Below are 20,209 nucleotides of genomic sequence, written 5' to 3' on the forward strand. Positions count from 1 at the left end.
ATGTAAAGCATTATGCATTGAGGGTATACTTTATAATCAGTTATAATCCGAAGCATTTTAGGAAACACAAAATCCCATTTTAAAACTATGACAATGAAATAAGTGTAAAAAGGAAAGCTAGGGTAAGATTATGCAGAAACATCAAAATTCCAAGGATTATGGATTTTTCTGCATCTCAGAAATATATTTAGCTATCTACAAAACTCACATAGATTTAAAGCTTTTGTTTTCAGAGCAATACATCCAAGTGGCAGAATATACCAGGGCAGTGTAACAGCAGCAAAAAACTATCCTCTAAGAATAACCAAGAATTTTAAAACAAGTAAATTACATAGAAAATAGGAACTATTTTTAATCTCTGCTATTACATATGTAGAATAACAGAATGGAATGAAAAGTAATATATATTTTAACATAGAGGAGAAAGTAAGACTGATCATACCACACACTCAGAAGATGTAGATATCAATGCATGCATCATCGTGCCAAAATAAGCCTTGTCAGCTACAGCCATCGTTCCTGAAGAGGGAGACAGAGCCATTTCACCACTAGAATGAGATAAATCTATTATAGCTCTGGTTTGCAGCTCTGTGGCCTCTGTTACACTGAAATAAGGTGTAATGGATTTATGTGTTGGGATTTTAGACCTATCTGATGTTGTTACATCCAGGACTCCAGAAAGAGAGATATTTTTGACTGAGGTTGTATTTCTTAAAAAAAGTAGGCTCTGAACTGCAGTTACTGGCAAATAAGGTGGGGAAGATTTGTCAGTTGTGGTTGTCTCTGTCTTGGTAGCATTTTTTTGCTCATGTGAAGTCTGATAATCTTCTGAAATATCCACGTTTTTTTCAAATGAAGTTGTGTGTTTAACTTCTGATGCTATGTATGAGGTACTCTTAATCTGTGATAATGGACTTGAAGTACCAGTTGTTTTCATTATATTAATCTTTGGAGTTTCTCTAGTGCTCTGTGAAGCTTCAGTTACTGCAGTTGTAAATAAAGATTTGTGTGTTTCTATGGTGGTAGGAACTGAAGCTGAAGCCACATAAAAATCCAAATTGACAACAAAAGAATCAGTAGTTTTTGTAGTAATCCTAGAGCCTAGGGTAGTGCCTGAAGTAACTAATAAACTGGCTGAAGAACTAGGTAGCATTTTTGCAAAAACATAAGGTGCTTTTGAGGATGTAGCATTCACTGTTGTGTTCATGGTCATTGGTGTAGTGGATTGAGTGATGATTCCAGCTGGTATGGCTGATATTGTTCCATCTTCTTCTGAAGAGCTTACTGAAGAACTCTGTTTTCCTAGAGAAACATTAGAGAGATGAGTGATCTTAGGAGGAGGTGAAGGCACAGAGGTCTGGCTTTTAAAGGCATTAGTAAAGAGGGCATTACAACAGATGCATTTAGTGCTGCTGAAAAGTTGGTAGAGAGATTATTTTTAAAGTGAATTTAGAAAAGTCCACAGAAGTTGCAAGGTCTATAACTGGAATTTTTGAAGTTCCTTGTGTGTCTAGAGATGAAATTGATGCTTGGGTAGCACTTACATATTGGGCTAGTGATGATGTGCTACTGACTATGGGAATGAATGAAGAGCTTGTAGTCTGAGATGTCACATAACTCGGTATTGATGTTGATAACAAGGTTGTAAATAAAGATAATGACCTCGTAAAAGAAGGATCTTTGGAAATTAAAGTACCTGAACTTTGAGCCACAGGGTTAGTTTTTAATTCTGTATCTGAACTTTTTGGATACTCTGAAAGTACTGAAGTAGTTATTGATGTAGCATTTAGAGGTAGTACCTATGTTCCAAGAGGGAAGGCTATAGACATAATGGATTTCATTGACTTTTTAGCAAGGGATGACAATGAAAACAAATCAGTGTACATTATATGCTTATTTTCTGTTGAGGCTTTACTTACTACAGACCTATCAGAGATTGTTGAATTGACTAGAGGAGGGGAAGCACCAGAAGGTACTGTATAAACACTTTTGGAGGCAATAGTGGCACTGACCATAGCTTTGGGCTTCAGGGAGGTAAACAGAGAATGCACTGGTGTAGATAGTGTGCATGTTGCAGAAGGACTTGAAGAAGTGTTTTTAGGGATTTGAGAAAAAACTTGAGGTGAAGATACAGTAATTGTTGGCAGAGCAGCAGAAATACTGCCCTTTTTTAATGGAGATGTCTGCTCAGGAACAGTCATTGAAGTTTGCACTGAAGATGAAAATGGCTTTGGAGAAAAACTGGTTGAAGAACTAGCACTTAATGATATCAGAGAAGTTTTAGACAAGGGTTTTGCTGTTTTGAAATATGAAAATGTGATTAATTGAGGAACACTTGTCTCAGAACTAGAAAATCTAGTAGTTATAGGAATTTGAGGAACAGTTGAAGTCAGTGTAAAAATGGGTGCTGGGAAACCTGCAGTTTGACTAATGCCAGACTTAGTTCTAACAGATGAAGTAGATACAGGAGAAGTACAGTAATTTCGCGACTACAAACCGCACGGATTATAAGCCGCATTTCCAGGGTGTTGGGAACATTTAGGTCCTCGTCCATACATAAGTTGCAACGGATTATTAGCCGCACTTTTGTTCGTAGTGAGGATCTGTGTGCAACTTTCACAAATTTGCCAATTAGTAACAGAATCGCGGCATGGCGGGGTTTACTGGCTTGGGGCGGGGCCAGGCAGGCTCAGCACGCTCATGGTTGCCGATGGGGCCAGGTGGCCCAGCTCAGTGCTACGGCTCGGCGGGGCTGCTCGGGTCCGGCCGGACAGTGCTGCCTCTGCCACTGCTGGGCTCGCTCACCCCCACCACTGCCTGCACCGCCACCACTGTGTTTGCTCACCCTGGCCTGGCTCTGCTGGCTCCCGCACCGCCGGGCTCCCCCGCGCTGCTGGCTGGGGCTCTGCCGCCCGCCCCCACACCGCTGCCCCGCCTCTGCCAGGCTTTCCCACCTCTGCCGGGGCTGGCCGGGCTCCAGCTTGGCTTGGGGCTACCGCGGGCTCTCACTTCTCTGTTGGTAACTTTTAGAATATTGTTCCTATATTGGCCACTCTGGACTACAGGCCACACTTCCGGGTACGGACCAAAACTGTAGTCAAAATGGTGCGGCTTTTAATCGTGAAATTACTGTAGATGTGCTTAGTGTCAATTGTGGACCTAAAAGAAATACAGGTCTTGTGGAAGTTTGTCTGTCAGCCTGAAAAGCAGAAAAAGACACTTCAGAGTGTATTTCTTCTCCCTTAGAATGACTTACTGAAGGACTCCTACTCTTCCCAATTCCTGCAGGCATCTCAGAAGAGGCAAAAGATATCTTGGAAGCTAAAGTTGTTAGTGCTGAGGAAGGTCGAACTGTTCCTAGTTGAGATGTTTTGAGTGAAAATGGAACTACCACTAGGGAAGTGGGTGTTAATAATGCAGAATGTGTCGGAATGGGACTTGCATTGAGCAGGGTTGTTGGAGTTGTTATTGTAATGGGTAAAGTTATAGATGCATTAGAGTGGGTAGTAGATGATGTGACTGATGAGGCTTGAAGAAGAATTGGAAAATCTGTTGAAGGGATGGGTTTGGAAAGGACAGTAGGGCTGGTTGTGCTGTGAAGTACATCAGAAGGCTCCACTATACTTGGTAATGAGAATGTTGAATAGGTGGCTTCATTAGATGCTTCCAATGAATAAAAGTCTGTAACAGACTGTGCCGACATATTCATTCCCCTTGAAGCTGTGTTTGCATTCATGGTAATTTTGTCTGTCACACCGATGAAAGTTGATTTATTCCCTGAAGTAACAAATACAGGAGGTGTCTGAGGAAATCTCTCCATGGTAGGACCCATGTGAGAGATTAACAGAGAAGGTTTCAGTCCAATTTCTGATTCTGTAGGTGTCACAGGTATGCCTAAAAGGAAAAATGTGTGTTTAACTGTCTTTTATGGGTTATGAGTAAAGAAAAATAGCAAATCTGTCTCTAATCAATTCCCATTTAAATATTAGCAAATTAGATCTTGCCAATGGTTCCAGGTCATCACCACTGAGGAACTCAGCTGACTCAAAAAGTTTTCTAATTTTCTCTGCAAATGAAGTAGGTTTTTTTTTATTATTGGTGAAAACCTTGATTTTGCAGAGCAATTTTGAAGTAACAAGGCAATTCCATAGAAAATTCAGTAAATATGAAACAGTAAAATATTTGAAATAAGTACTTTATATCTTTATAAGACAGGATACTAGATAACTTTGTACTAGCAAATATCAAGCATAATGTATTTAATTCAAAATGTGTACAATAAAATATAACATAGCATTAAAATTAAATTTTAATGTTAAAACAACACTTTATCCCACAAAATAAGAAGATTATGTGGTCTCTTTACACACCAGTAATTATGAAATAGGCAAACAGAATTTGTTAGTGCTGTGTCATCCTCTGAAAAGACGGAACTTTTTGCCACAGCTTTGTTTCTTTCATTTGGGATCTCTCCCTTACAGATGTGTAATATACTAGCATTATGTATCAAATGTAGTTACTCTGAGTATAACATAATCACAAAAGATTATATATATAACCCACAACTAGACAAATGTGAGAATTCAACTCAAAATAACTTGCTTGAATGCAGAAGTTGTATTTTGGATGACTGGGAATGGAGTGTATGTCTCATAGAGACAATCTTCAGCAGAAAGTTGTTCTAAGAAAGCATTTACTTTTTAAAAAATTGCATTTGATTAATCCTTTCCTAGGATCTCTGGAGTAATTCATAAGAGAAGATAAACATTATAAAGTATACTTACAGTCTTCTGGATAAACACATCTCTGTGTGACCTCATCAAGGATCATGTTTTTGGGACAGTATGGCATACATCCTTCAACCCTTTAAAATATTGTATAGTCAATTTTAGAGCCACAGTAGAAGTTAATTTTAAATTATTGTACTTTGTCTAAATAAACTTGTCAGAGTTCTGAGAACTTTCCAATGAAATTATGATTGTATCATTTTGAGGCATTTCAAGGTCAAAAAGTTATTGAGCAGCATAATTCTATTTCTAAACTGTTAATAATTATTTGCATAGGCTGATTAACATGATAGCTTTGGACCATTCTGTTTCCACAACCAGGTGGAAGTTTAGATCCCTAAGCAGAAAGGTTTTTCACAAAATGATGAAGTTGTCTGCAAGACTTTTGTTTTATCCAGATATGTTCACTTGAGATATTAAAACATTTAGACTGACTCCATAAAGCCTTTTTCTTGAGTCCTTTCAACATAGGAGGATGAAGCCAAATCACTATATTCCCATGTCTTTTTCATTCTGGGGGGACTTTTCAGTAAGAAAATGATGACATTAACAACCAGTGTTCCCATAAGGAAAAAGCTAAGAATACCAACAGAGTAGGAAATCTGTTTATTAAATACCAAGCTAATATCACCCCTGTGAAATCCATCCCTTCACGCCAATGGGCATCTCCCAGTATAAAGTTCCCTCTTCTTACAGGAGAGGGCGTATTCCTCCCTTACTATTCCTACAATTTTTGATCTCTGTCACATAAACACCAGAAAGCTGTAGTTGTTTTAGCATCATGGTGTGCTTGGTTATGATGAGACTACAAATCCATAGAAGGAAATAGCCTTCATTTAATTTAATATCTTTCTACTTAACCACTACCAGAAGCTCTGGGCTAAATACAAATCCTCTTATTCTTGTGTTGGAAAGTTGCATGTAAATGGGAATACAAAGTGTGGGAAATGAGAGGCTTGGTACAAATGTTTTCATACGACTTGTGAGAGTTTCTTGTAAGAATTATATTGAAATCTGGGTAGTAAAACTGAATGGATATTGGAGCAGCAGTAATTTTCAGAAAGTATATGGTATGCTTATTACAAAAACCAATATAGTAGCAAAATGAGATAAATTTTACTTACAGAGGAAGAAATTTACATGCTATTCCTTCAGGATCACTACATGTCTTAAAACAAGGATTAGCACAAGATTCATATCGCCATTCACACATCCTTCTGTAAGGCACAGAAGCACTGAGTTCTGAGAAAGAAAGGAGGTTTTTTATTGATTTGATAGTCAATAAACAATAAATTTACAGCCTTTCTATAACATACATTGGTATTTTTAGACAAGTGAAAAAATGAAAAACAAATAGATAAATTTTTCAGAACTTTCCAATAAGTGAGCAGTTTCAAGTATTTTAAATTTGTTCAAGCTTTGACAATAAAAACAGCTATTTATTTTTACAATTTGTTCTGTTTCAAAAGCTAAAAGATCAATTAAATATAGTGAAGATACTGTTGGTTGCAGTTGTGGTACAATTACTCAATTTACTTAAAAGAATAAATATCTATAGATTACTAATTAGATAATAACATCTATTGTTTTGTGATATGCCACTTTCATTTTGAAAGAGTAAGCCGATGAAAATGTTGTTCAAAGATAATGTGACTATCCTATCTGCAAAAGTTAGAAACTAATAGCATTTTGAGATGGAATGGAAGACAAAGAAAGAGAGAAATTAAAAATAGGATAAAATATTTGTTGCTATTGCTGATGAAATACAAGAAAGAAAGTGCTCTGAAGGCAAGCAGAAAAAAGATGTTTAGCCCTGAGGATTATGCAAAATTTACCTTCAATACTAAAGCTACTGAAACGTTTAAATTCTTCTGAATCATCATACTTCTCCACTTTAACACTGGATGAGGTGAGAATGATGAAAAAGCCTTTTTTACTGTGCAGCTCAAAGGCACTGAGCCCTGGATTCCAGAGACCCTGGTGGTGGAAGAAGGTGGCTCGTCTCTGAAAGGAGGCACTTGCCTGCCACTGCTCCAGCCCAACGGTTTCATTGTCATGTACATACAGAAAGTAGTTTGGTCTTTCAGCAGATTCAAGTGAAACAAGCGACAGAGCTTCCACAGGAAAAAAAAAAAAAACAAACACATGAGATTTTCACAGAAAATAACTTATAATTGAGATTCAATTCTACATATTGGCTCTTAAGTGGTTCCTTTTAAAACCTGCTTTTCACCAAAAATTAAAAAAAAAAATCAGTTTTATGTTGCACAAAACAGAGTTGGAAATGCAGTGCAGGGACAAAAAGCAACTTCAAATGATCATATACAATAATTTCACGATTATAAGCTGCACTGACTATAACCTGCACTTCCAGGTGCCAGCAACTTTTCGTTCTTTGTCCATACATAAGCTGCACCTGATTATAAGCCGCACGTTACAATACAGAGTGTGATAAAAGGTATCTATTCTATCACCATCTGTTGAGGGTGGGGGCAGTGATCCTTATTTACATGGCAGATATTCTGCTAATGGGACATCCACTGAAACCAGGCAGGGCATTGTTCTTTATCTTTTCACAACCCATCCTTCCTCCAGCGAGTCATTTTCTGCTAATGGCCATTGAGTCCCACTGTGTGACTGATAAAATTACTGCATCCCATTGGGAGATGCTCCAGCCAGGGGGAAGAGCCCGAACATTTCTTACCAAAATAAAAACAGAGGTTTTGGGACACTAAGGGACCCCCTTTCTCCACTGGACTCCAGAGGAAAATCGGATTTCTCCACATCACCCCTGGACCTCCGGAGGGAAACTGCACCTTTTACAGGAGCACTGCTCCAACTGAATCACATCTGTCACTGCAGGAGGATGCAGCCACCATTTAATGGGACTGCTACCAACACCCTGCCTGATGGGGTGTCAGGTTGTACTCTGACTTTGTCAGGGTTTGGAGTTTGTTTCTTTGTAGTACTGTATTTCTATTTTAATTTCCCTAGAAAATAACTGTTATTCCTAATTCCCATATTTTTGCCTGAAAGCCCCTTGATTTCAAAATTATAATAATTTGGAGGGAGGGTGTTTGCATTCTCCATTTCAAATAGAAGTTCCTGCCTTTCTCAGCAGACACTTGTCCTCCAAACTAAAACAGCAACTTTTTGTTCTTTGTCTGTTTATAAGCCACACCTGATTATAAGCTGCACTTTGGGTTCGGACCAAAATTTTAGTCAAAATGGTGCGGCTTATAATCGTGAAATTACTGTAATCCAGAACCACCAGAAAACTTATCAGTGAGACCAAAATTGCACTCAGCCTACTGCTACTAACCTTCAAAAATTATTCCTAAGCAGTCTCAAACTGGCACTTGCATATCTTGGGAGTTTTTCTCCAGTTTGTACAAATGTATGACAGCTTAGCAGTGCCAAAATTTCATTAGTAATTAATATCACACTGTAAGAACATTAAGGTCAAGCTTTTTATATATGCAGTCATATCCAAAAATACTGTAAGAAAATCTATGGCCAAATAAGAGACTTGACTTCTATTTGCTCTACCCATGGCACAAATCAAAAGTGAAAAAATTCTCAGAAAATGCAAGAATTTATAAGAGGACTGTCTTAATTCTTGATTTTCAACTCGAAAGAACTTGAAGTTCTTTAATCTAGAGGAATACTGTCTCATCTCTTATTTCCATATGAAAGTCATCTGTGTACTGCACAGATATAATGAATTATTTACTTCCACTTTACATGGGGATTTGACAAGACTGAATTAATTCTTCAGTTGTATGTATTTTTCATTTCAAAAACACATATAAAACCCTAATTTTCCCATGGCAATAAATATTCAAATGTTCATAAATACAGTTTGATTTTTTCTGTGGAGAAAGCCCTTCTTTAAGTTGATTTTTGAGGGTTTGTGATTTTTTTCAACAAATTAAATTATTTGAGAAAGCAATGAAAAACCTTTATTGATTTAATTGGCACGATTTTCACATATGTGAAGAAAGAAAAATAGATACAGAAGGGAAAATATTTGAACATGTTTATTTTTGTTGTAGAGTTTGGGTAAGTCCCTGATAAAGTCTCTGACAAAACATAGAGCTCAGGATTAGCTGTTCCCTAAGAAACTACCTTCTACATTGCACAGAGATGCTGCTTATTAACAATGCAGAAATAGGTTGATCATTCTGACTTGCACACTTTCTAGGTCAGGAAAAGCAACAAATAAGGTGAAAACATAAAGTAGAACCAATTTTACTGGAGACAAAAATATCTTGCATGGAGCTTCAGTGTTGATATTTGCTACATACTTGTGTAAAATTCACCAGTTTCCATTTATAGAAACTAATTGGATTTTTTACATAGTTATCCTATTCACTTGTATTTTGTAATATTTCTAAAATAAATTTTGAAAAGTCAACTTGAAACCCAGAAGTGAGGTTTTCTAATATCAAAAAAATAAAATTTTAATCCTTCCTTCATTTTGAAATTGGCTACTTATTCCAATAACTAAAAATATCTAGACTACTTCAGGACATTTAGAAGATGCAGCAAAAATCATTCATATAGTTTGAGATATATATCTCACCATTAGCAAAACTGCTGAGAACACTTACATAAATCTTTATCTTTGAAAAGTCCTGGAGTTATCATGAAACTGAAAATTACATTTCCATGTGCTCCAGTTCTAGGCAGGGGAAATATCCTTCTGCTGGATACATTAGCCCCTATAATTGTGTCATTCACTCCAAAACTTGCCAAAATATAGGGTCCTTCACCAAGACCTAAGGGAAGAAAAATCAAATAGAAAAAGAAAAAGTTTCATTGCATAATATACAAAACTTAAGTCTTAATGTTCCACTTGGTTCCACTTGGTAGTGGAAACATGCATAACTCTGTCCTTGACTTTAACCCTGGCAGGCAGCTAAGCACCACACACCTGGTCATTCACCCCACATCTCACAAAAGAATAAGAGGGGAAGAACTGAAAAAAACTTATGGGTGGAGATAAAGGCAGTTAAATCAGGGTTTTATATGAGTTTTGTTTATAGAGAAATAAGGAAAAATAAATGGAAACCAAAGAAAACAATTGCAAGAAAAGTGATGAAAAAGCCAAAATTCTTCACCATCATCTGACCAACATCTAGATGAACCCTAAGTAATGCCAGTCTCAGTAAACTTCTCCTCTAATTTCTGTTGCTGAACTCAACATCTTGTGTTCTGCAACATCCCTTTTGTCTGCTGGGGTCAGTTGTCCCAACTCTGTTCCCTCTAACCTCCTGTGCAGCCCCAGCTTGCTTACTGGTGGATCAGCATGGGAACTGGGAAAGGCCTTGATCTGTGTAAACAATCATCACAGATACAAAATATATTATTAAATTCATGTTAACTCTACAAAGAAAATAAGTCAAAACCAGTACTCCTTCCTACTTTTTCATATAATCATAGAATAATTAAGGTCATAAAAGGCCTTTATGACCACTGTCTTGATATTCACCATTAAAGCCATATCCTCAAACCTTTTTGACCCTATTACAAAGTAATTGTGGGAAGTCAGCTATACCTAGCAAGACCTATATGCTAGTACTACAGTGGGCCAGACAGGAGGAGGAAAAAATCATCTCTATAATGATCCTCATTATAGTATGCACATCATCCTAGTCATCAAAAAAATATGCATTAAAAATCAGATTCATATCATTGCAACTAGTCAGGTTTCCTTTTGCAGTATCTATTGCTCCCTATAAAGCATGTGCACAGTATCCAAATATTAGAGGCAATGATACAGGAATTAATTCTGTTAAATGAATACCACTCTTATCCTAAGGTACTGTTCTCTTTTTACAGCACAGCATTGTGACACTTGTGCATAAAATCCCATAGGCTATCAATATCCAAATATTGTAGGTCCCTGCTCTGAAATTTAGAGTACAAACACAAGGAAGTGTCGTTCTAGAGTTTCTCCCTGACTGCTACCATATGTTGTAGGATGATGAATCGATCCACTCCCCCACACTGAACGTTATGAAGTTATTAATGGAGGCATTAGGGATTACTAGGGACCATTCAACACAGTTGGGCCACTAACCTTCACTCATTAAAAATAAAAGCAATGTTAAAACTACATACATCAAGTTAAAGAAAAAGCCCTTAAAATAATCATATTTTTAAAATGAGAATATCAAATAATACATACCTCGGTTGTAGTGTTCACAGTCATAAGCTAAAAGAAAAAGCAAACAAGCATACTATTATTGTTAATGTAATTATTATTATTACTATTACTATTATTATTATAAAGTAACAAAATAATTCATTCATAGCTGCATCCTTAAGATGTAAAGCTCACTTTCAGTGGAGGAAGTTTCATGTCTCAAGATATTTCAGTCAGCGATTTTATTTTCTTAGATTTTTGTTCAGTGACAGCAGACTTGAAACAGGAGAATTATTCTACAGCTCAGAACCCTTCTTGTTGTCAAGTAAAAGAATATACTGGGTCTCCAGAAAACTGGACATTCACCAGTGCCTTTCCCACAGTCTCTGCACTAACACACCCTGAGCACAGACAACCCTTTTCAGCAAGACCTTGGATTTGGGTGTAAAAGGATGACGCAGCTAACACAGAGACAGCTTAAGAGTAGTGAACCGTGTTTTTTATCCACCTGCTCTGTCATATTTGTATAATTTGACATAAGAAAGTCAGGGATGCCTGTGAGATGAGCTCTGGTCAGTCCAGGTACATACCACAGAGCGAAGGAGATCGCCAGTGAATTGCTGCTCCTTGCTGGCAGCACTTGTGGGCATAAGCTGCAATACTGGTACACAAACAGTCACAGTCCCCACCAAGATTGCAGTTGCATGTATCTGTGTGACAATTTTTGATAAAAGAAGTCACATCAATCTGGGTTGGGAAAGAAGAAAAATTGGTGACTTAATTGCATGAACTATACAAATTACAGTTTTACTTCTGGACTGACTGAAAGAATTAAACACGAAAATAAGGTATTTTCCAAAGTTTGGGCATATTCCTACAAAAAATGTACACTTCAAATGATCAGCTTATATCTAAGTTAAAGGTCAAAAGAAAAATTCAATCACTGATTACTAACATGCTTGTCCACACACTTGCTGCTCATCGATTTTAAAGAATTATTGAAACAGGCAATTTTGCTTTTATAAGGCAAATACTGCCATCTGTAGTCATCCTGTCAGTTTTGCATGGACAACAAAATCAGAGCTTAGAGTTTAATACCAAGTTGTTAAAGTAGTAACTTGTAGAGGGGGGGTTTCCCAGGAGAAGAAAGCTTAAGATCATTGGTGACGTCATGCAGAAAAAAAATTATTTCTGCACTTATCAAAATTTTAATATAACTTGCTCACAAAACTTCATTAGATTAGAAACCCACGTTGTCTAAAATCCTATCACAATATTTTGTGGTTTTACATTATACACTATTTATTGAGTTTACTTTTTTTTTTTTTTCAATTTCGAGCAACATTTCCAAATCAGCGCTCTTACTCAACACATGGAATGTTCAAAGCAATGTTTCTTTTCAGTTTAGTCTCGGGTCTAGCTCAGTTGTAAAGCACTGAAATGGCACATGTCAGATTACAGAAATACCACCACAGTAACAAAGCAGTACTTATCTAACATGAAGACAGCTTCTCAGCTGGCAGTTGTTAGAAGCTGGCAGGGACTGGATCAAGGGCAGAGAGATGTTATTGTGCTTTCATTCTTTTTCTTGTTTTGAAAACAGGGATACCACTGGGGACACAGGGGACATGTGGGAGGACATGAGAACTAGCTCTATTGAAAGTGGCAGTAGTAGCTTTGTAGAAATCACCAAACAGCAAACTGGCTCCAAAAATCTCAACCTGTCTCTCATGCCTACGGAACAGCATCTCTCCATGGGTCAGCAATATCCTGCTCTTGTGATAAACTGGGAGCCTTGGGCCAAAGCTGCTGCAGAGCTCAGGAATTATGAGGAAGACCCTTTTTTCTCCAAGTGTTCAGGTTCCTCAGATCCTGTTGAATTCAGTGCTTATCTGGGCAATTGCAATCCATCAGTTGCTGCCAGCCAAGAGATGCAAGATTTTGTCTCCCAGTAAACTGGTATTGCAGCCCGAGTTGAATTGCATGGCCACCTGTGCCACAGACAGGAGCTTTCCTGCATGAACTGCAAGATCTTCCAACCGCATAGCAGGAGCAACAACAAGCACATTTGAATCCCCCATCTGTGTTTTCTGTTCTTTCCATGTCCCCAGTGTCAGTCCCTACTCGGGCTTTTTTCTTGGCACCCTGTTCCCCACTTAGCAGTCAGCTGCACATGCCCTTGATAGGAAGTCACTTTACATTACTTTTGAAGGAGCAGTACTTTTACATGCTGATTAATAGGTTCTACAAACACATGAAAGATGTTTGCTTTACAGACTCTCCTATATGAGATAGATACATAGGTGTGGAAATACTTGACTACTAATTAAATTACATGTTTTGCACCTGGTATTGATTTTTTAACATAATTATGCTAAATTTTGGCATAATATTTACAAATTCTGATCACAATATGAATAAAATATAGAAAATAAAAATTCAAGCGAAAAGATCTTTCTAAGTTGTTATATAATACAGTTGCTTAAAAACTCTCAAAAGTTCCATTTTTATTTATTATTTGCCACTTTGAAAATACACTCATCACTATGTTCTCAGGCACATGTTCAAAAAATTCTTTACATAGTAACTTAAGTCAACATTAATAAATCTCTAGGATTAAGCTACTGAAACCTCCTTCACAGGCAAATTCCTAACCATGTTGATATTCAGCTTCAGTCCTGAAAGTCAGGAGGTTCAGCTGAGACAGCTAATGATGTCATTTAGTATTAATAATCATGAAGAAATTAAGAGACAGATGAAATGTCCTAGTGGTTCTTGCTTTCTCAGGTGTAAAGAAGCACCTAAATACCATTGGGAGGCTAAAATTAGAAAGAGGGGAAAATGTATAAACCATGTCTTGCATTTATAATGGGTGAATTAAAATTAAATAAAAGATTACCACAAAAAAATAGTGTTGTCCCCATCTCATCTAGACTGAACTGAAGGACATTCTTCTAACTCACGTCCCAGGCTCAGCCAGGTATTGGGAAAACAAGGATACGAAACCTCAGAGTTTTGATAAAACCACATGATAAGCTGCCAAACAACTAAAAATACCAATAGCCCTGAAGCTGAAATCTTGCTCTCTCATATTTCTTTCTACATAGAGCAGGAACATGTTTCTTTCTATATAGAAAACTTAACAAAATAAAACCATTTGAGCTAAGCTGTAGGTGCATTACACATACACTTATTTTAGAATCCCTCACTTTATACAAATTATAAAACTTAGCTACCTATATAGATAAAAGGTGTAAATAAAACCTAAGGAGAATAGAAACCTGATTATTCAGTTGACTAACTCACAACTCTGTTACCACTTTTATGTTTAGATTCCAGTCTTGAAAGGAACAAGGAGCTCTGCACAAATATAGCCCACCCACACAGAGATATTTCCAGGGCTTTACTCTGTATCCTCACATTTAGACTGAGGGTACTGGCAAGAAGAAATTAATTACTGGAAATTTATTATTTTCATGACAGCAATCTTGGATATTTAATAAACTTACCACATTGCGACAAGGTGCAAAAAGATCACTGTATAAAATTGAGCATTCCTTTTTGGCATAAGGGAACTTGCTCTGATGTACTTCACATGGTCTCAGTGTTTCATTTGGGCTCTTGCACTTGAAAGCAAGCAAAAACCCACAAATATTTAATAGGTAGGTGTGTTTGTCACAGATTCAGGTACACCATAGTATCATATAATTCAATACTTGTATAATAGGAAAATAAAAAATTAAATGCTATCTTCTTCATCTTCTTTCCTTGATTTGTTTTTATAACTGAAAACGTTTGCATAAAAAAAGAATCTTTTTGTTTTGTTCTAAAGCACTAAAATGTTCCTGCTGTCTCTGCTCAGTGCATAAAGACGAAATGTTTTCTTTGTGACACATTATAATCATTACCAGAGCAACCAACTGTAACATCACAAACAAATACGTGGTCCAAATCCATCCTGGGTGGTTTTCACTGACTTTAAATGGAGTCATACTACAGATGGCTTTAGCCCTGTAAGTTCAAATAAAGAAGCAGTGGTAGGAAGGGAGCAACTAATTAAAAAAATAGAGTCAAAGATCATCATGATAACACAAAAATGCGTGAGGTACAACTACATCGCTTATAGGATCTCTTAAAAAATAAAAATAAAAAAAAGAACAGAGAAATATAGGAAAACGACACTCAGCTCAGAGAGCATGAGCTCATCTGAAACCATGCTGTCTTGGTGCAGCAGGGAAAGTGGGTGTAATGCACCAGGATGCTGTGATGATCAATGCATGGGCATCATTGGGGTGTCCGATAGCAACTTTAGCTGCAGTGCAGTCACCCACCGATGCTGCCCTCCTGTGCAGGTGCTCAGACACTGCTGTGAGGATATGTGCTGCCAGTCCCAGAAAGGAGAAGCACTGGAAGCATCTCATGCTTCACAGTGCTAATACAAGCATGTTTCCCAGTAGAAGAGTTGGGTTCTTGGTCTCCAGCTATCAAATACTCCTTTACCGTTTTCAGATTTTTCTGAAATGGTGACAAGGGTACATCTCAACAAAGGCCAAAGGTCCTTTCTGAAAAAATCCCCGCAGGCTACTGCAGGGGTAGATGAAGTGTCTGTCTGAGCACAGCCAACCAGCAAAACCAAGGCTGAACTTAGATGCTGAACACTCTGGCAGACATAGAGATCAGGAGATTACTTGAGATTTTACAGACATATATCGCTTCCAAAAAGTAAGGTGCAAGCCTGAGTTGCATAAGCAAAAGATATAACATCTCATAAGTGCTCACAAGTCAATGGAAACACTATAGACCTTTTTAAGAGAGCCACTGGATCAATAAATAGAAAAAGAAAAATTCACAAACTTCATATAAACGTATTTGCTTATGTGCAACCTTCTAGATGAGCAGTATAACTCTAAACATTTCCCTTGCTTGCTTATGAAATTTAAACATTTTATGTAGAATCAAATATATCCAAAGGTAGATATTGAGGCAGAGAAGACTAAAAATCTTTATTCCAAAGCATTCTTCCATGAGGAGACAGATATTTAGCCAATTTCTTGCTGTGTCAAGGAGAGAACAGATTAAAAACGGGTCCTGAGCAACATCCAAAGGGAGTGCATTAAAAGTAATGATTTTTCAGTAGGTCCACAAGGCTATAAAACCTTACATTTTCTCAGCACACATGAATGAAATACCTATTCTCCTGTGTTATAAAACAGAGTTGCAGTCATCCACTCCCTATAGCATCCTCCTACCTTCTCCTCAGAAACCAAGGCTCCATACTGGGTGGTGCCTGTTGTTGTTCTGAGCCTTTTCTGCCCATCCCTTCACCGTCTCTGCTTTGTCAGTTTACTCTGTTTACAAAGTGCCACTAAAATAAATCCTCATTTTATTTTCAGTGTTCAGAAAGAAACTCTTCCAGGGCTCTTTTTTCCAGCATTCAGACTCTGTTTACTTCCAGTGCCCTGATGCCTCCAACCCCAGAGAAATTACAATCATTTTTAAAATTGAGATGAATGAAATACACCAGAAGCAGTGTACCTAACTTTGTAAAACAGTGAAATGCAGACAGCTATAATTGTCTTACACAGGGGAAAATATATCCTTCCCTAAAGAGGTTGCTTGGTTTCATTTAAATTTGGTATCTGTTTGCTATGACATAAGACATTATTGTTCACATCTATATATACATCTACAGACACAAAAATTAAAATGCCTTCTTACACAGTCACCATAACTTTAGAAAATACCTGTACCTCATGTGCTTATAATGTGCTCATTTAGAAATTAAAATTATAATCTTTTTTCTCTATATTTTTATTGGACATGGGACTTACCTGTCCTAATACCCAGCTGTCTCCAAACACCTGTGCATTTCTCACCTCCATGTTGTTTGATGTCGTTAGATCATTTGAAGTATATTTGTCAAAATTTCCACACAAGCCTGCCAGTTTTCCCTGAAAGAGAAAAAAAAAAATCATAAATTCACAGTCAATAATTGGCACAAATGACACGCAAGGTATATAAAAATCTGTAAATGAATATAAATCTGATTTATCCTTTCAAAATATCTGACACTGTACTATGTCTGCAGTTCCATATTGCAAATATCTTTTAACAGAAATCAGTGGTTTTCTTCTTATTTTCCAGAACTACTTCTTACTACCTGCCCATGAAAACAGACTGAAATCTAGTAATATATTTTTCTGAAAGTTCAGTAGTGATTCCAGTCCTAAAGTCAAAAGTTCAGGTGAATTACCACATGGTTGTGAAGCCTGACTAGCTGTTGTTGTTAAAACTTGCTGTCTCTAATTTTAGTTCACAATAGCTAGAACATTTGTAATAGCAATTGTAAAAGAGACAGCTGCAACTTTCTTTTCTTGGGCATATGCTGCTGATGGGAAAAATGTATAAATGCATACATATATAAATACACAGGAAAATAAGCATTCCTGCACAACAATAAAAAGTAAAGTCGGATTTTTAGTGTGTTGTGATTCACACTAATAAGTTCTTTTTTCTTCAGGTCTGCTGCAGATATCTTACTGAACTGAAGCCTCTGGAAGAAACAGTCATTGTAAACAGAAAGAACTGGAAGTATTTTTGTTCCTAAATGCAACCTGTAGAAGTCAGCTCCCTGCTAGCTTACTCAAAAACAGAATAATTTTTTTCCTTTATGTGTATTAATGGCTGAAAATCAACTTGTAGGTGAATTAAGTATTTTACAGCTATTTGAACAGAATCCTATAACAATTTTTCTTTAAAACTACATTAGATGGTCGCTATAGCTTTGACTTACACTTCAAAAAATCTGTTACTATATTCTAGACTGGAATGCTTTCTTCACTTTTCCTGAATGACCCCCATCTTAATACATGTGCTCATGTTTGAAACAAAGAGAAATGTAATTCTGAACTGCACTGATATGGCTACTCTGCCAGCACCCAAAGACTGATTTGCAGAGACACCGAGGTAGATAATGATATAGGAATGGAAAAGAAAAGAGCAAGTGGCAAAAAAGGAGCCTTGAATTCTTGCTTGCATCATGACTGAATCCTGTTATGATATATTCATTAGGTTTAAATGTAAGTTTTTGTCTAGATCTTTTTCTGTATTTTGTCTTTTTAAATCAAACCGAAGATGTGACTCCATCTATTCATCCCAGAAATGCCAAACAGGTTGCAATTCCATCATCAGTCTAATGCAATCTGTACTACAAATTTGCCATCTTTCATGTCACTGGGCATGCCAGTTTCTTTTCCATTGGCTTTTGCCAATGAAAACATGCAGTGAACCGGGTAACTCCAAAACTACCCCTCATTTCCAGCCCCCAGAGTATCTCTGAGTCAGAGCTGAATCACTGCATATCTCCAAGGTTGCAGTGTATCGAGCAACAGAGAAAGCATACATGTAGAAACCACTTGTTCTCTTCAGAAGTCGTGTCTCTTCTTACCTGAGAAATGCTAGCTGCTGAACACCACAATAAACAGTTGTACCACTGGGAAAGCTTGTCTTGAAAAAAAAAGACTATCACCATTATTCAATAAAAGATCACATTGGCAATATAGAGAATCTACACAAAATCTTCGGATTATACTTCGGCTCACCTTCCATTGAGGTCCAACTTTAACATGCATCATTGTCTTCTTATCCCAGAGAATTGTAATGTCCTGTTCTGGAAAGTGTATCACAGTATAATATCCAGCCTTCCAGAGCTGATAGTTTGATTTGTTTTCCTGTGCCCCTAGGGTCTTCTAACACAAATGAATATTTATTAAGATCTACTAAAGTAATGCTATCAAGGTATACAGCCAGATAACAGCAAAGTGTATGTTGAAGAATACTTTAACATATAGCTGAATCAATAATATTACTAGAACTGTTGTTTAATACTTTGATATTTTGTCTTTTCAGTCATTCAAGTTTGCTTCATACTTCGGTTTCTCTATCAAAGCCAACTGGAAAGAAACTCATAAAGGCCAATATGTTTCAACTCCTTGAGACTTTCGGGCAATCTTCTTTTATGACAAATGGAACTTGAAAAAAAGTAATGGGAGGAAAAAAGTGTGTCTTGGGACCTGATGCTTTATCCAGGCCTAAACGCTTTTATTATATTACCTCAGAGTGAGAGATGCTTTCCAAAAACCTGCTCCTTTAGAGCCGCAAATTTGCAGCAACTTATCTTAAAGGGCAACCCAAAAAGAGAAAGAAAATTACTAACCTGTTTCTCAGAAGGTTCAGTTAAATAAATATCAGTGTCTCCAACAGTGATGAAAACATTCTTTGAACAAACAATATCATTGTCAAAGCACTTTTTGTTCTGAGCAATTATAGATACATTTGAGTTATCTGTGCTCTGCAACATTAAGAAGAAATCATTTTACTTATATATTCAATTGCATTTCATTCCTGCATATTTATTCTATGCTTACGATCCGAAAAAAAAATTGGATAATTTAGAATTTACACACATTTTAAAATCAGGAAATGCATTTTTAAATTCAAAGCTGAACCTACAAACTTTAGAGTTAAACACAAAGAGCCATTATGTTCAGCTGTGACTCCTCTTGCTGAAGACTTCACAAACTCAGAGGATCAGGCTACCACTAAAATAAGGGTCTGGTTTAGGCTTTTAAAATATGCTTATACTTGGAATCCAATATTTATGGCTCAGTGTGGTTGTCGAAATTGAGACATGCTATAAAAAGAGCTTTATTTTTAAACCAAGGTACATGAGATCAAGCTGTTTTCGTATTTCTAAGACCGAGAAATCTACCATCTGTCAGTAGTAGATAAAACATTTTCTGTGCCACTGCACATCGAAATTCACAAAACATGAATCATATTTGATGTTATTGGAGGGGGTAAAGGTTTCTGCCAGTATTTTTTGTTTATAGGGTGGGGTTATATTAACATTTAGAAGATTTGAATACTTTGTTGTCCAGATTTACTGGTGTTTCAGTATTTTTAACTCAAATGTACTGCCTTTCCAATCCCACACCTTTTTGCATTACAGTCCATTCATTAATTTTGCATTCTTGTCACAGAAAATCAGCTTTGCACCTTGCCTCAACACATCTATTTATTCACCTTGAGCTTCTGTGGTTCTTCTGTATCCTGAGGGAAACGCATGCGCCTTGTAATTCCCTATGTTAAGATTTTTACTCAAACAAAGGAGGTGAACTGTCTTTTCAGAGTTGCTAACACTACCACAAACCAAAACAAAGTTGAGTTATTCCTATTATTTCCTATTTTAATTTGCTTTCCTGTTCAGTTC

At 36.9% G+C, this 20,209-nt stretch overlaps 1 protein-coding gene across 1 annotated transcript in view; it reads right to left on the reverse strand.

The window, feature by feature from the left end:
- OTOGL (otogelin like) overlaps nucleotides 1-20,209 on the reverse strand; it is a 93,206-nt gene that overhangs the window by 24,622 nt on the left and 48,375 nt on the right. Inside the window, exons 26-37 of the mRNA XM_033058455.1 lie at nucleotides 19,154-19,288; nucleotides 18,540-18,686; nucleotides 16,770-16,889; nucleotides 14,448-14,564; nucleotides 11,529-11,685; nucleotides 10,981-11,007; nucleotides 9,401-9,568; nucleotides 6,623-6,901; nucleotides 5,912-6,029; nucleotides 4,785-4,864; nucleotides 3,257-3,894; nucleotides 443-1,330 (exon numbers count right to left, since the gene is read on the reverse strand). Coding sequence (XP_032914346.1) covers nucleotides 443-1,330; nucleotides 3,257-3,894; nucleotides 4,785-4,864; nucleotides 5,912-6,029; nucleotides 6,623-6,901; nucleotides 9,401-9,568; nucleotides 10,981-11,007; nucleotides 11,529-11,685; nucleotides 14,448-14,564; nucleotides 16,770-16,889; nucleotides 18,540-18,686; nucleotides 19,154-19,288 — 2,874 coding nt within the window. The remainder of the gene's footprint in view (nucleotides 1-442; nucleotides 1,331-3,256; nucleotides 3,895-4,784; nucleotides 4,865-5,911; nucleotides 6,030-6,622; nucleotides 6,902-9,400; nucleotides 9,569-10,980; nucleotides 11,008-11,528; nucleotides 11,686-14,447; nucleotides 14,565-16,769; nucleotides 16,890-18,539; nucleotides 18,687-19,153; nucleotides 19,289-20,209) is intronic.

Source organism: Catharus ustulatus, chromosome 4 (assembly GCF_009819885.2).
Source record: "Catharus ustulatus isolate bCatUst1 chromosome 4, bCatUst1.pri.v2, whole genome shotgun sequence".
In the NCBI taxonomy this organism is placed as follows: Eukaryota; Metazoa; Chordata; class Aves; order Passeriformes; family Turdidae; genus Catharus; species Catharus ustulatus.